At 34.2% G+C, this 15,717-nt stretch overlaps 1 protein-coding gene across 1 annotated transcript; it reads left to right on the top strand.

The window, feature by feature from the left end:
* Positions 1-7,352: 7,352 nt before the first annotated feature.
* LOC108842226 (putative 1-phosphatidylinositol-3-phosphate 5-kinase FAB1C) lies at positions 7,353-13,712 on the top strand. Its single transcript, XM_018615078.2, has 9 exons — positions 7,353-8,463; positions 8,547-9,287; positions 9,365-9,518; positions 9,591-10,891; positions 10,979-11,105; positions 11,200-11,364; positions 11,452-12,732; positions 12,816-13,082; positions 13,173-13,712. The coding sequence occupies exons 1-9, from the start codon at positions 8,051-8,053 to the stop codon at positions 13,425-13,427; spliced, it is 4,704 nt and encodes a 1,567-aa protein (XP_018470580.1). The 5' UTR covers positions 7,353-8,050; the 3' UTR covers positions 13,428-13,712.
* The last annotated feature ends 2,005 nt before the right edge of the window (positions 13,713-15,717 follow it).

Below are 15,717 nucleotides of genomic sequence, written 5' to 3'. Positions count from 1 at the left end.
TTGCAATGGATGAGGGTTTATACTTTCCTAACTTGGGTTTAATGTTTAGTTATAGTGTTCTCTCACCAATCCCCATTAGCTTTCTATTTTATGTAATTCAATACTAATTGTACTATGCAAATAGTGGTAAATAACATAATATTTTCATGGAATAGTAATAACATATATTACTATCATTAAGTTAACATGACATCATTTCATTTATCCAAAATATAAGGTATCTGGGTGTTTCATTTCATGACGTCATTTCCGATTGCTTAGTTATTACATTGAGTTGCGGCAAGCCGCCTTGTTGTTCCCATAGCGACCACACTGTCGGCATGGCTGAATTGATGATACATTTCCAGAATTCTGCAAGGTAGTTCCACAAAGTTAGTTTCCATATCATTTGAAACACCCTGTCATACCATTCACATGCATGTAGTAAAATATAACGACTATACTAAATCAACAATAAACTATTTAATTTTCTACCAGTTGAGGCATATTCCATAGCTTCATAAAGTAATTATGTAATTAAATAGTTTATTGTTTCAGTTTCGATTCGGGTATGTTTGGGTTTCGGTTTCTTGGATCAAAGATTTCAGTCTCATTCGAATATTTTAAAATTTTAGTTCGGATTCGATTCAGATCTTTGCAAGTTCGCTTCGGGTTCGGATAATCCATTTAAATTATTTTTAAAATTTTAAAATTCATTGTATAATATATTAAATATAAATTTGAATAATATATGTCAGAATACCTAAACTTAACATATAAATTGTTTTGGTTTAAATATTTGGATAGATAATCAATAATTATTTTAAGTATTTTTGGTGTTTAGAGTATACTTTCATTATTTTAGATATTTACTTTTGACTATTTGTATATATTTTCAAATATTTACACCAACTTAAAAGTACCATATATATTCTAAAATATTATATCTATATAAGTATATAAATATATTTTGAATACATTCGTGTATCCGAAATACTTCATTTTAGATCGGATTCGGTTTTGGTTTTTTAAATACCAAAATTTTGAATAATTGGAATATTTAATCAATTTTGGTTCGGGATTGGTAATACTTTTTTGAATTGGGATCAGTTCGACTTTTTGGATTTGAATTTTTTGTCCAGTCCTAATATTGATATGAAAACAAATAGCGATATATTTTAGAAAAATACACTAGTGCGGAGGCGAAGGTTAAAATCCAGTAATATATTAAATTATTGGGTCCTACGAGAATATTGTTAAAAGCTATTGGGCCTACAAAATTTTTGTTAGAAACTATTGGGCCTTTCAAACAATACATCATCACAAGCTAAACCCATTACCAATAGTAATACTTTTTCAATTTTCATGCCACCAAATGGTGATATCACTTTTAAAATGTTTTACTTGGTTTGGATACGGGCGTGTAGCCGCTTATTCGGCCGTATAATCGCAAATGTATGGTCACCATTCCAAGTTTTGGCCAAGTAGAACATGGTTTAAGTTTAGGCGGCCGCATGACGTTAAAACTGGTAAGCTTAAAAATTGTTGGGTAAACAAAATTGTGAGTTTAAAATCATGGATTATGACTTAAATCTGTTATAAATGGACAAAAGCTGTGAAAAGGTCTTAAAATAATAAAAATCATAAAATGAAAACATTGGGAGGCAAAATGCAAGTATCAGTCGTCGTGGATTGAAGAAGAAATCAACAAAAATGCATTCATTCTTGTTGAAGCTAGGTTCCAAATGATTAATCTTCAATTTTTACATTAATTGGTAGGCAAATTTAAACATACGAAGAATGCCGAGTGAATTTTCGAACAGAGTAATAAAATAACCAAACAAAAGATTATGCGAAAAGGTTAGTATTTCCACAGAAAAAAGAAAATTAGTGAAACCATTACTTTTTTACATCAATTTTATTTTTTAATCTGCTCCTCTCTTTGATCAGAAAAAAAATTCTGCTCCTCTCTGAAGTCAGAGTTAAAAAGTAAAATTGAGGTGATAGGGTAATTACCGACTCGTCGTAATGGACTTTCTATGCAGATTTTAGTTGATTTAAGAATAAAATCTGAGTGCTTTTGAAGAAAACTATGTGTTGATTAGTTTCCGTTTATAATATATGCTGTATATATGTATGCAACAAGCATTTTCTACTATTACTTCCAAATAGAGCTGGGAATTTGATTCTTTACCCGTGGGTCTCGCTCCGTTTGACCCATTACGGGGTGGATGCGGGTCAACAGATTTGAAAAATTTGCGGGGCGGTGAGAGTGCGGGTCAAGCATATTTTATGCGGGGCGGGTACGGGTCGATCGAATTTTAACTGCGGGTACCCGCCAACCCGCAAAATAAAAAAAAAAATTTTTGAAAAAATATGATTTTGTTTATGAAAAATATTTAATATTACGAATATATAAAAATTATAATTTTATTATATTATTTTTTAAATATTTTTTAAAAATATCAATAAAAATATATTATTTTTTAATATTTTTAAAAAGATATTAATAAAATATATAAAATTATTATTTTTATTATTTTTAATATTACCCGCGGGTCCGGCGGGTGACTCGCTTAAATGAGCGGGGCGGGTGCGGGTCTTATTTTTCTTACTCGCGGGTCATGCGGATCAAATTTTTGAACCAAAAAAATAAGTCGATCTGCGGGTCGCGGGGCGGGTCGGGGCGGGTTGACCCGCGAACCCAGGCCTACTTCCAAACTATACCTTCTTTTTCTTAAAATGAAATTAGAAAATTACATGTGGACTATATATGGATTACATGATTAGGAACTGGGCCAATAGCTACGAACTGTTTTTTTTTTGTCAATTGATGTATTCCAAAGAGTTGATCAAAAAAAAAAAAAAAAAAAGATGTATTCCAAAGAAAACGATCTTTTTTTCTTCTTCCTTGTTTGGTCAATTCCAGTTTGTTCTATTCTTCTCCTCGTTTATAGCACTTTATACAATTCCGTTTGTTTTATTTTTCCATTTTGTAATTTTTAATAAGAAGTTTTTCTCAAGGGCTTTCTTTTAAGTAAGAAGTTTTAAACCTACTCTCTCCATTTCATATTAAGTGTCGTCGTAAAAAAAATTTAGTTGCAAAATAAATATCGTTTTAGGATTTCAGTGCAAATTTTTTTTAACTTTATTTTCTATTGATTTAAAATATATGGATAATAATATATAATATAAAAAATTAAATGATTTATTAATCCGTGTACAGAAGTACAAAACAATATTTAATATGAAATTGAGGGAATATAACATATAAATGAACTAATAATTGTTATCATTTAGAAATATTTTTCATCTAATATTCTTACATGCACGTACATGTACAAAAAAACATGTAATTCGGTGTGAACATTGTAGTTGTCCCACTTTTTACATTACGTCTGTTAAAATGCGTGACACGATCCAGTTCCATACCATTTGTTTCGGCATACAAAATTCATATCAAATTGCACAATGTTTCCTTCATCAACTTTTATTTTGCTTTGTAGGAAACGACGAAGATGGGAATTATATCAGATCAATTTGGAATATTAAATAGGAGTATAGTACCCCTCTACCATGTATGATGTAACATATCTATCCATATTAACTAAGATTAAATTAGACTAGACTTCAACAAACTGACGAGATTCCACGTAGAGTTTGTCGATTTGTCATATCTAATTATTTCATAGAAATTTATCTATATATAAGTAATAAATAAGAAGCTTGAACTTTATGACCGTTCGAATTTTTATTATTTTCTAAATAGAAATATATATTTTATTTATTATTGTCTTTTTGTGTATTTTATATTTGATGAATATATAGATTTCATAATTAGTGCACATGAAAAAAGTGAGAAGAAAAAAAAAAAGAAAAAAAAGTAAAGTGAGAAGAATCTCCATTTAGAGAAAATAATCGGAAAAGTGAAATGCACGGTTAGAGATACATGAATCATTATTAAATGTATTTAAACACAAGCGCATAAACCGTGGGTAATGACATTAAAGAATGAATATTGGGAATAATCCACGAGTTCATGATTACTATTAGGTGGAAAACATTTATATAGCCAGAAAGTTTTTTATCGTCAAAACTGAATACAAAAGTTATTATTATCTTTTATATCTAGAGATGATTCTTGAGACTTCACAACAACAATCGTGTAATGGTAATGGTTATGGCCTTATAGATTGGTTATGAAATGTGTCCACTCGGGCACTCATAAGTGCGATCAAATATATTTTAAATTAAATATAAGAACAAGTTAAAACGTTTTTTTCTTTAAAGAATTGGATGCTCAATATGATAGTGGTTATATAAAAAAGGTAATAATTTATATCCGACTGATCTCTCCCGTGCACAACGGCACTAGTGGAATGTAACACCACATTAGATCATGCCACAACGGCACTAGTTGCCAATATAGATTATATCATCAATGAGAAAAGGAATAGTTCTCATTAGGTAATGTCACAATGGCAGCCCATAAAAACTGTAATTTTTTTCCAGATATGTGCTATAAGACATGTATCTGAAACTTTCATCCTATCAAATACTATTTGATTTTTACGGTAATTATAATCTCCACTGAAGATTCATATTTTTAATACCTAAACCGCTAAATATTACCTTTGATCAGTAGTGAAATGTAATCATAATCTTGCCCTTTTGTAATGTATGACACTAAACACCTCCTATAGACGAAAAGTAACTAAACATACTTTTTGTAACTACATTATACGTGTAGACATTTCGGTTTATACAATGATGATGACGGTTTATACAAATTTAAATAAACAATAGTAAGATAGAGAGATTATTGAAGGAAGGAAGAGTTGGAGAGGTAAGCCCAAAGTGGGTCCCTTTGCACCCTAAAATTGACGCAGACATTATCATATAACAAGAAAGATCCATCAATTCTAGAGGTCCATTTTAGACATTCATTTCGAAAGTACGGTCAAACCGAAAGTGTAAACTAATTATAATACTTTTGTTTTGCAACTACATGCCATTTAAAATGAGTAGGTACCAGAATTATATCCGAGTCCCATATATTGTTTAAAATAAAAAAATTAAAGTTTTTCTAAAATTTAAATAAAATAAAGAAACAATCTAATAACAATTTGTCATGTAGGCAAAACAAAAATGGATATGTCTAGTTTTAGGTCTGGTCTACAAGTGATTATGGGCTCAGTATAATGTTTTATAGTGAATTAAGGAGTTCTAAGAGATACAAATGAGGTTTTAGAACCAGATATCCAAACCATGTATAGTTGAGAGAGTTATTTAAACAAAAAGATATAAAAAGATCTGACAACCAAAATAAGATAGTGGCTTCTCACCCACTTTTTTTAAAATATATGTTTAAAGCAATTATCTTGTCCTTAAAAGAAAAATCATATCAGTTTATATATTCGAAATTTGAAGAATATCATTTGCTCAGTTTCAAAAAAAGAAGAGGAATATCATTTGTTAAAAAATGGGTATTTAGAATTTTAGAATTTTATATATTTTGGTTTAAATCTTTTGATAATTTTCATATTTTACAAATTGGATATATATATATATTAAGTTAATTTTTATTTTATTTTAAATGATGTAAAATATGCGAAAAGAATCAAATAGTTTTTCCTCCCGAATGCAACATCTGAAGATTTCTTGCTTAGGTCTAGTAAATTTTTAGCTATCCATTTTTTTAAAATGTCTGAACATAATTATGTTCACTACTAAAATATTAAGTATTTGCATGAACACAAATGAAAAAAATTATTTGCAATATATATATATATATATATATCTTATTCATAATAAAATAATCTAAAGATGAAGAATATTTATGGAAAATGGTGTTCTAATATGATATTTTCAGATAATTTGTTGGTAAATTGTTAAATTTATTTCCAGATATTTATTCAGTAGTTATGATAGATTTACATATATAAAATTAAAAACAAGTATTTATATTGTATACTAATTGTTAATCTACAATTTAGCAAATTAGTTCAAAATCACACAATTCATCATTTCTCACAATATATAAGTTTCCTGTTACATTTTTCAAAAATACTTTACATATCTCTTAAAATATTTGATATCTTTAAAGAGAAGATAAATGAAATAAATATGAAAAAGGGATGAAATTATATAAGGTTAATTAAATATATATAATAAAAGTGGGAAATATATAATGTTAATTAAATACTTAAAGAGGAGGCATAATAATAAAAGTGATTAAACGGGTGAGTTAGGGATCAATCAGCTTGACCCACCTAAAAGCTTTATACACAAACGGATGGTTCTACTTTACTCCTATCGCCCTTTGTCAACGGCGCGTAATTTACACATCACATGACATCAGCGCGTGACAGTGAGATATGGATCTCAAAAGAAAGTAAGAAACTTACCTTTTTCATCACCCACTGAAATTTTATTTTAACTTTCATATTTTACCTTTTATTTATAAATAAAACAGACTTTAATCCAATCCTAAATATGCATTAACCACACCTTCCCTTATTAACCCACACCACTAACAGACAACTGTTTTAAGTTGTTAACTGATTAGTCAAGTTAATTAATAATCACACACATAAATAATCCAGATTCTTCTACTAATTGGCCTATTAATGACTCAGAGCCTAGTCAAAGTTAGTATACAAAGTATTCTAATTTGCATTTTTACATCAAGCTCTTATAATTAACACAATTATATATAATTACATCATCGTTATCTTCTCATTCTCCAATGATATGTGTTTCTTTTGCTGAAAAGCGTATCCGTAATCATTATTCGATTCATAATCTTATTATCCTTTCCACATGTATGATACTAGTATTATTTGCCATCTATAATTATGTAGAATTTTGACTAATTATTTTTTTCCCTTCAGCCTAGATACACACGTTTTTGAGAATTTAAAAGTTTAGGAATACTATGAATCTTTTGTATTTAATATGATCATTAAATAGGTAATATATGTGTTGGAAAAAGTGTGTATAAAATCAAAAACAAGGATTTTGGCGTGGAAAAGAATAGTAATAAATAAAAAACGAAACGTGAATAATTGAGAAGAGAAATCCAAGTTCACCAAAAAGGTTTTTTATTATAAATATTAAAAAGTTCACTAAAAAGAAAAAGAAAAAGAAAGAAAACGCCGTTGGTGACCAATTGAAAACGGAACCTTGAAGACGGAGGAGTCTCTGTCTTTGTCCAAATAAAAAAAAAAAACCAGTTCGAGGTCTTTGTCATGTTTTTTTTATTTAAAACCAAACTATAAAAATCAGATCATAATTAATTTAACATAAAAAATGGTATAACAAAGTACTATAAACCCTAGTTGGAATTACAAAATAGAATAATTAAATTAAAAAAAATAAAGAAGAGAGAGAGAGGAGAGAGAAAAAGGTGAGAACAGTTAATGGCGGAGCGGTATAAGGAATCGCGTCTCTCGACAAATCTGCCATAAGCTCTGTATCATCATTCTTCTCTAATAGAAAAAAAAGCAGAACAAGAAACAAAGAAGCAGTGTTTTGATGTTGTTGTTAGCGAAGGAGAAGAAGAATAAAAACCAATCTTCTCTCGCTCAAGAGTTCTCGAGATGCGAGCTCAGTTCTGTAGAAAAGGAACCTTCTCTGTACTTCTCCTCTTCCTCCTTTTGATTCTCATCTTGCCCAATCTTTAATCCTCTTCTTTCTTCACTTTCACTCTTTCTTGTTTTCTCTCTCTCTCTCTCTCTGATAAAAAAAAGAAAGTCAATAATATTCTTCTTATTGGTATCAGATCTGTTTCATTGGTCCATAATTACTTAAAAAGATTTAAAATCTTGAGAGGGTTCTTGATCTAGCGTTTGTTCTTGCTTGCCATAAAATCTGTTTCTCATCCAAATCTACCGACCATTTTTTGTTGTGGGAGATTTTTTTTTTTTTAAATTTTTATTACAGAAAAAAAAATTCAAAGTATTTTTACTTTATTTTCTTGATTCAAAATCTGAAGAGAGAATAATAATAATATATAGAGAGGAAGGTTTTTTCTTGTAAGTAAGAAAATATTTTGAGTTTTTTTTGTTTTATGGGAATACCTGATGGTTCACTCCTAGATCTGATTGTTAAAGTTAGGTCTTGGATAACTTCTGATCCAAGCGATTCTTCTTTGTGCTACTACTCTTCTCCCAAACACTTTGAAACAACAACCAAGATGCCTATCCTTTCCTCCAAAACCTGCAATGACTGTGGAGCCAAGATAGATGGTGGTTACTATTGCCTCAGCTGCGGCCGTTTGTGGTGCAAGAGCTGCTGCTACTCTGAATCCGACACAGAGGAGAGACAAGAAGATTTCAAGAAGCTTTGCAGAGAATGTGATGGTGAGGTTCTTGAGTTGAGAGGAAAGGGATATGATAAGGTTCACCCTCGTGATAGCCCTGATTCTCCTCCACCTTTCCTAGATTGCAGGAACATTGCTTCTATTCGTTGCTATCCTAGCAGGTAATAAAAGTTTTAATACAAAAAAACATCTTTTGGAGTTTAGTTGCTGTCTTATTATTATTGTTGTGTGTGTGTTTTTGCAGGGGAGAGGAAGAAGAAGGAGGAGGAGGTAGAAGCTGTGGTGGTAATAAACAGTTTCTAAGCCCTTCTAGTGAATACTATCAGGACAGTTCAGATATAGAGTCGGGTAGTGTTAGTGCTAGGCATGAGCATTTTAGCTGTGAGTCCAGTCCTCATGACAGTCCATTAAGGAACAATTTTAGTCCTCTTGGGCGGTTTGTACAGCACGCCAAAGACCTGAGTAGTCCAAGAGTTGGTTCTTTTGACCATCAACAACAACTCATGGCTAAGCCAGATCATGAGGAGGAGGAGGAGGTGCAACAGCAACAGCAACCGTTGGATTTTGAGAACAACGGCCGTATCTGGTACCCTCCACCTCCTGAAGATGAGAATGATGATGCTGAGAGTAACTTCTTTGCGTATGATGATGACGATGATGATGATGTTGTGGACTCTGCTGCTACCGAGTTTTCGTTGAGTAGTAGCTTCTCTAGAGAGAAGCTTGGAGAGAACAGTAATGAACCACTTAAAACGGTTGTGCATGACCATTTCAGAGCTCTTGTTGCTGAGCTATTACGTGGAGAAGAGCTTACTCCTTGTGATGATGATGATGATGGTAGTGATGGGAACTGGCTTGATATTGTCACTGCTTTGGCCTGGCAGGCGGCGAATTTCGTTAAGCCGGATACTCGTGAAGGAGGTAGTATGGATCCAGGGAACTATGTCAAAATCAAATGTGTAGCATCAGGGAATCAAAATGAAAGGTATAGTTTTCTTTCTCTTTAGAACTCTTTTCATTTAATGCTGTCTTGTTACTGAAACAACACCTTTGTTTCTCCAGCACTCTTGTCCGGGGAATAGTGTGTAGCAAGAACATAACCCATAAGAGAATGACATCACAGTACAAACATCCAAGGGTGCTTCTATTAGCTGGCTCTCTTGAGTATCAGAGAGTTGCTGGCCAGTTAGCTTCCTTCAACACTCTGCTCCAACAGGTTAGTATTTTTCTCTTCTTACCTTATAATATCTCTGATTCATGACACTGAACTCAAACTTAATGATAACAGGAGAATGATCATCTCAAGGCGATTATAGCAAGAATAGATTCACTTCATCCTAATGTTCTCCTAGTAGAGAAGAGTGTATCTTCATATGCTCAGCAGTATCTTCTAGAGAAGGATATTTCATTAGTGCTCAATGTGAAGAGGTCGTTGTTGGATCAAATAGCTCGTTGCACCGGTGCTGTTGTATGCCCTTCTGTAGATCGTATCTCTACTGCTAGGTTAGGGCACTGTGAGCTGTTCAGGACAGAGAGAGTGTTGGAGCAACATGAAGCTGGCACTCAGTCCAACAGAAAGCCTTCTAGGACATTGATGTACTTTGAAGGGTGTCCTAAGCGCCTAGGTTGCACGGTTGTGCTCAAGGGGAGTTGCCGTGAAGAGCTGAAGAAGGTAAAGCATGTTATTCAGTACGCTGTGTTTGCAGCTTACCACTTGTCATTAGAGACTTCATTCCTTGCGGATGAAGGTGCTTCTCTGCCTAAGATTAGACTGAAGCAGCCGGGGACGATGGTGAGGTCAGCTTCAGAAAGAAGAATAGTTGATGATGGCATTTCTTTAGTAACTCATTCTCCTACAGAGAAAGACCTTCAGGCTTTAACTGATACAGCTGAAGATACAGCACTGATGCAAGAACATGAGGATTTTGATCCATGTCTGATATTCCCATCATCTTCAGGCATGATATCTTGTGATGAGTATGGTGGAGAAATCCCTGAAACACCGACTAAACAGTTGGGAGGCGAAGAGGAGAAGAACACACAAGATTTGTCACAACATGAGACATTAGATGAAGATGATGTTTCTAGTGAATATTTCTCTGCTGCAGACTCTCATCAGAGCATCTTGGTCTCGTTCTCAAGCCGCTGTGTTTTGAAAGAATCAGTATGTGAACGGTCAAGACTCTTGAGGATTAAGTTCTATGGTTCCTTTGATAAACCTCTCGGAAAATACTTGAGAGATGATCTTTTCGACCAGACTTCAAGCTGTAGAACGTGTAAGGAGCTGGTTGATGCTCATGTCCTTTGCTACTCTCACCAGAATGGGAACCTTACTATAAATGTGAGACGTCACTCTTCCATGAAGCTTCCTGGTGAACAAGATGGGAAGATATGGATGTGGCATCGCTGCTTAAGATGTGCACATGAAGATGGTGTCCCACCTGCTACTCGTAGAGTAGTTATGTCTGATGCTGCATGGGGACTGTCCTTTGGGAAGTTTCTTGAACTTAGCTTTTCTAATCATGCAACTGCGAACCGGGTTGCATCTTGTGGACATTCCCTTCAGAGAGACTGCCTTAGATTCTATGGGTAAAACTCTCTTATAACATAATCTCATTCTCTAGGGTTATTACAATACTAACAGTATCATGTTTTTTTTTTTAAATTGTTTTGTAGGTTTGGGAACATGGTTGCTTTCTTTAGATACTCTCCTATCAATATACTTACGGTCTTCCTTCCTCCGTCAATGCTTGAGTTTAACAGCCATCCTCAACCTGAGTGGATACGGACAGAGGCAGCAGAGGTTGGTTTCAAGAAACATCTAAGACACTCTTTGCTTCATGTTTTGTTATGTGCAAAATAGTAAAGCTCTACTTTCTGTTTTGTGTATTCTACAGCTTATGAGTAAGATGAGGACTATGTATGGTGAGATATCTGGAATGCTCCACCGCATGGAAGAGAAGAGCAGTTTACTTGAGCCTGAACAGCCTGAAGCCTCTGATTTGCAGAGCCGCATAATGGGGTTAAAAGATCAACTAGTGAAGGAGAAAGATGAATACAATGTGAGTTGCTTTGTCTTAAAGATTGCTTTTGCTTCTGAAATCTTGTTGAGTTTGTTATTTGATTTAAATCTTTCTGACTGTGAACAGGATGCATTGCAACCTGTTTTTATGGAGGATCTGCAAAGTCATGGGAGTTTGGATATTCTTGAGCTGAATAGACTGAGGAGGGCACTCATGATTGGTTCTCATGCTTGGGATCATCAGCTTTTCTTGTTGAACACTCAACTCAAAAAAGCTAGTGATGAAAATGCTTCTAGGAGTCTTGAGATTCAGGATCCTCCAGAGACTGACCAGAGTAGACTGCAAGAAGGTCAAGATGAGGGGGAAGGACAGACCCATTCTGACGCAGAAGCTAATGATGACAATAAAGAACCAGCTAAGTTGCTCTCCCCTTGCTCTTCCCTGTCTGAGAAGATAGATTCAGCATGGTTAGGCTCGTTTCATAGTGAGACAGAAGGCTTCCCAGCTGCCAAGTCTCCCCTCAAGAGGCTAGCCAGGCCAATCCGTGTGCAGTCATTTGACTCAGCAGTACGGTTTCAAGAAAGGATCCAAAAAGGTTTCCCACCATCTTCTTTACACCTCTCAACACTCAGATCTTTCCACGCTTCTGGCGAGTACAGGAACATGGTGAGGGACCCTCTCTCTAATGTGATGAGGACTTACTCACAAATGTTACCACTGGAAGTACAGAAGCTGGATCTTATCGTTGGTTCAACGCCTACATACATCTCTTCAGCTTCTCAGATGGCTGATGGGGCTAGGATGCTGATCCCTCAACGTGGCCTAAACGATATTGTGATCCCTGTGTATGATGATGATCCCGCTAGTGTTGTCTCTTATGCTCTCAACTCCAAGGAGTACAAAGAGTGGGTTGTTAAGAGAGGCATCCCTAGGAGTAACAGAGAGTCTGAACCTTCTTCTACATTCTCTACTTGGCGTTCTCTAGGGTCTATGGATACTGATTACATTCACCATGCTGTGTATGGATCTTCTCAAGATGATAAGAAGTCTCCTCATCTGACCATCTCTTTCAGCGACCGCTCTTCCTCTGGTGCAACTGAGGGTAAAGTGAAGTTCTCTGTGACGTCTTACTTCGCAACACAGTTTGACACTCTGAGGAAGACTTGCTGTCCGAGCGAAGTGGACTTTGTGAGGTCCTTGAGCCGGTGTCAGAGATGGTCTGCGCAGGGAGGGAAGAGTAATGTTTACTTTGCCAAGTCATTAGACGAGAGGTTCATCATAAAACAAGTTGTCAAGACCGAGCTGGATTCTTTTGAGGATTTTGCACCTGAGTACTTCAAGTACATGAAGGAGTCTCTCAGCTCCGGGAGCCCTACTTGTCTTGCTAAGATCCTCGGTATCTACCAGGTTAGTTCTCTGTACTTTTGGGACAAAGCTTTTGGTTTTGAAGTGGACTACTTTAGTTTGAATGCTACCTATGGTGTGTGCAGGTCTCAATCAAACACTCTAAAGGTGGTAAAGAAACTAAAATGGACTTGATGGTGATGGAGAATCTCTTCTACAATAGAAAGATCTCTAGGATCTATGATCTCAAGGGATCTGCACGGTCGAGATACAATCCAAACACATCTGGAAAAGACAAAGTTTTGCTAGACATGAACCTGCTTGAGACACTTCGGACAGAACCTATATTCTTAGGAAGCAAGGCCAAGAGAAGCCTTGAAAGAGCTATATGGAATGACACAAACTTCTTAGCTGTAAGTGATTATTACACTATACTTACTAAACACAAGTCACTGTTCTTATAATGTTTTGATTAAATCCATTTGCTTTTTTTTTGTATATAGTCTGTGGATGTAATGGACTATTCACTGCTGGTTGGGTTTGATGAAGAGCGTAAAGAGCTGGTTCTTGGGATTATAGACTTCATGAGACAGTACACATGGGACAAGCACCTTGAGACTTGGGTTAAAGCTTCAGGCATTTTGGGTGGACCTAAGAACGCTTCTCCAACAATAGTCTCACCAAAGCAATACAAGAAAAGGTTTAGAAAGGCCATGACTACTTACTTTCTCACTGTTCCTGAGCAGTGGACCTCTTGAATTAAAGTGAAAGAATGAACCATTTTTCATCATTCTTTTGTTTTAGTGATCTCAATTTGTTATTCAACAATAAAGAAAAAGGGGGATTGGTTTAACAGACTGATACAACAACCTATACAGGTTGGGACCTGACTGATTGATTTGATCTTTTATTTGTTTGTGTTTGATGTGTGTGTGTGTGTTAGCTTCTCTGAGTCTGGAGAATTGTATATTGTATTTATCGGCTAAACTTATGCCACACAACTTGAAAGAAAAAAATACTAATGATTTGCCATTTTTCTTTTATTTGTTCTCTTCAGTTTCTCTGTAACCGGTCTCATATTTTCAGAGTATTGACGTCAATAGTAATGTAACAGTGACAAAGATGTGCAGCACATGTGAAACGATAATAAGCACATAATCTCTCGTCTGAATTGTGTGTTTATATATTCAGATTTGCTCCAATCATCTCATTAAACTAAACTAACCTTTTGTGAACTAATCTTATAATGAAATTTGGTGGATAGAATAGTTATCTCCTACCAACAGTACACATAGAATTTTCTTTAAAAAAAGCAGTACACAGAAAATCTATATATCTTTATGGTTGTACCTTTTCAGCTAAAAGATTCTCATTAAAGCATTTCTCACTCATCTTCGTATTTGTTTGTAATAGGGATATAGGTTCGGATATCCATTCAATTTGAATTTATATCTATTTGGGTTTTAAGTTTTTGGGGTAAAAATTTCAGTCATATTTGAATATTTATTAACTTTGGTTCGGGTTTGGTTTAGATTTTTGGAGGTTCGGTTCGGGTTTGTATAATCTGTTAAATTATTTTTAAAATTAAAATTTATATATACTTTAATTTCTCAAAATCTAAAAACAAAATAATATATAATAAATTTAAGCAATGTATGCCAAAATACATACAACTAACATAAAATTGGTTTGAATTGAATATTTGGATGAATAATCAATATAAATTTTAAACATTTTGGTGTTTTGAGCATTGTTTAGCTACTTTAGATATTTATTTTTGACTATTTCTATATATTTTTAAATATTTTGAACAATTTCAAAATATCCTATAAAATATTTTTGGATATTAAATATAAATAGCTAATATATTCATGTATGTAAAATCGATTCAGATACATTCAGATAGTCGAAATAATTTGCTCCGGATCGGGTTCAGATCTGATTTTCTAGATACTAAAATTTTGAACTCGTTCGAATGTTTAACAAGTTTCGGTTCGGGTTTAGTACTATTTTCGGATTAGATTCGGTGTGGCTCTTCGGATTTTTTCCAGCTCTAGTTTGTATAAATACCAATTAGAAATACATTTATTTTAACCTATATTTTATTTTTCTAAATTAGATATCCCATTTTTTCTTTTATACTTTTTGGAAGAAATAGATATTTTTAATTTTTGTTCTATTTTGCTATTTTAGTTAAATCTATTAGAGTAGGTTTCACCACTATTATAGAATTACTATATTTTAAATAGAAAATAATAATATACATCAAAAATAATTTAATTTGTCCTGAGAGGATGGATCAACCACACTAAAATGGGATAATATCTGAGATTACTAAAAGAAAATCTGAATTCGACTTAGAAAAAGAGGCAAATTCACTAAATTCTTGATTTTTTTTTTTGTGCAAACGGGCTTTTGATATTGATTAGGAATTGTTTATGGCTCATAAGGCCTGCTTAGCCACAAGGTCGGCCCTGTCATTGTTTAGCCTAGGAATGAAATTGAAACTAATCGACTTGAATGAAAAAGCAGAGTGGTAGATGTCTTGGAGTATTCCAAAAGTCTCCGTCTTCATCTCTTTCCTGTTGATAATATTGATGAGAGTTTGAGAGTCTGAGAAGAGTGAGATTTCTTCGATCCTGCAAGAGAGGGCAAAGTTTATGGCTGATCGAACAGCCAAGGCTTCTGCCATAAGGGGCGACGATACATGCAATGCTGTCGTTGAGTTTTGTGTTGTTGAGACCCGATCATCAATCACCCAACCAAGTCCTGCTGCACCAGTCGAGGCGTTCCAGGCGGCGTCTGTGTACACCGATGTCCCTCCGAAGCGTCTAGGGTTTGGTTCGGTTCTGATCAAAGGTTTCGGGATTGGGTTTTTTGGCGGAGGTTGAGCCAGCTTCCAATCTCGACCGTCTGAGATGGCTTTGAGAATTGTCTATATTCTTGATCATCTTCAGAAATCTGTTCTGTGTTCTTCAGAAAGCTAAACTAAATAGATTTTTTTTGGAAAACTCTACGTTCTATATATTCCTTTTCCCATTGCATAAA

The sequence above is a fragment of the Raphanus sativus genome, chromosome 2, assembly GCF_000801105.2.
Source record: "Raphanus sativus cultivar WK10039 chromosome 2, ASM80110v3, whole genome shotgun sequence".
Lineage (NCBI taxonomy): Eukaryota > Viridiplantae > Streptophyta > Magnoliopsida > Brassicales > Brassicaceae > Raphanus > Raphanus sativus.
The sequence above is the reverse complement of the archived record's forward strand: the minus strand, read 5'-3'. Positions and strand labels throughout refer to the sequence as shown.

What these genes read in the sequence shown, in the direction of transcription:
- LOC108842226 (XM_018615078.2), top strand. Translation starts at nt 8,051, where the DNA reads ATGGGAATACCTGATGGTTCACTCCTAGATCTGATTGTTAAAGTTAGG. An exon ending in TACGGACAGAGGCAGCAGAG is followed by an intron (nt 11,106 to 11,199) that starts GTTGGTTTCAAG and finishes TGTATTCTACAG; the next exon opens with CTTATGAGTAAGATGAGGAC. An exon ending in AGGAGAAAGATGAATACAAT is followed by an intron (nt 11,365 to 11,451) that starts GTGAGTTGCTTT and finishes GACTGTGAACAG; the next exon opens with GATGCATTGCAACCTGTTTT.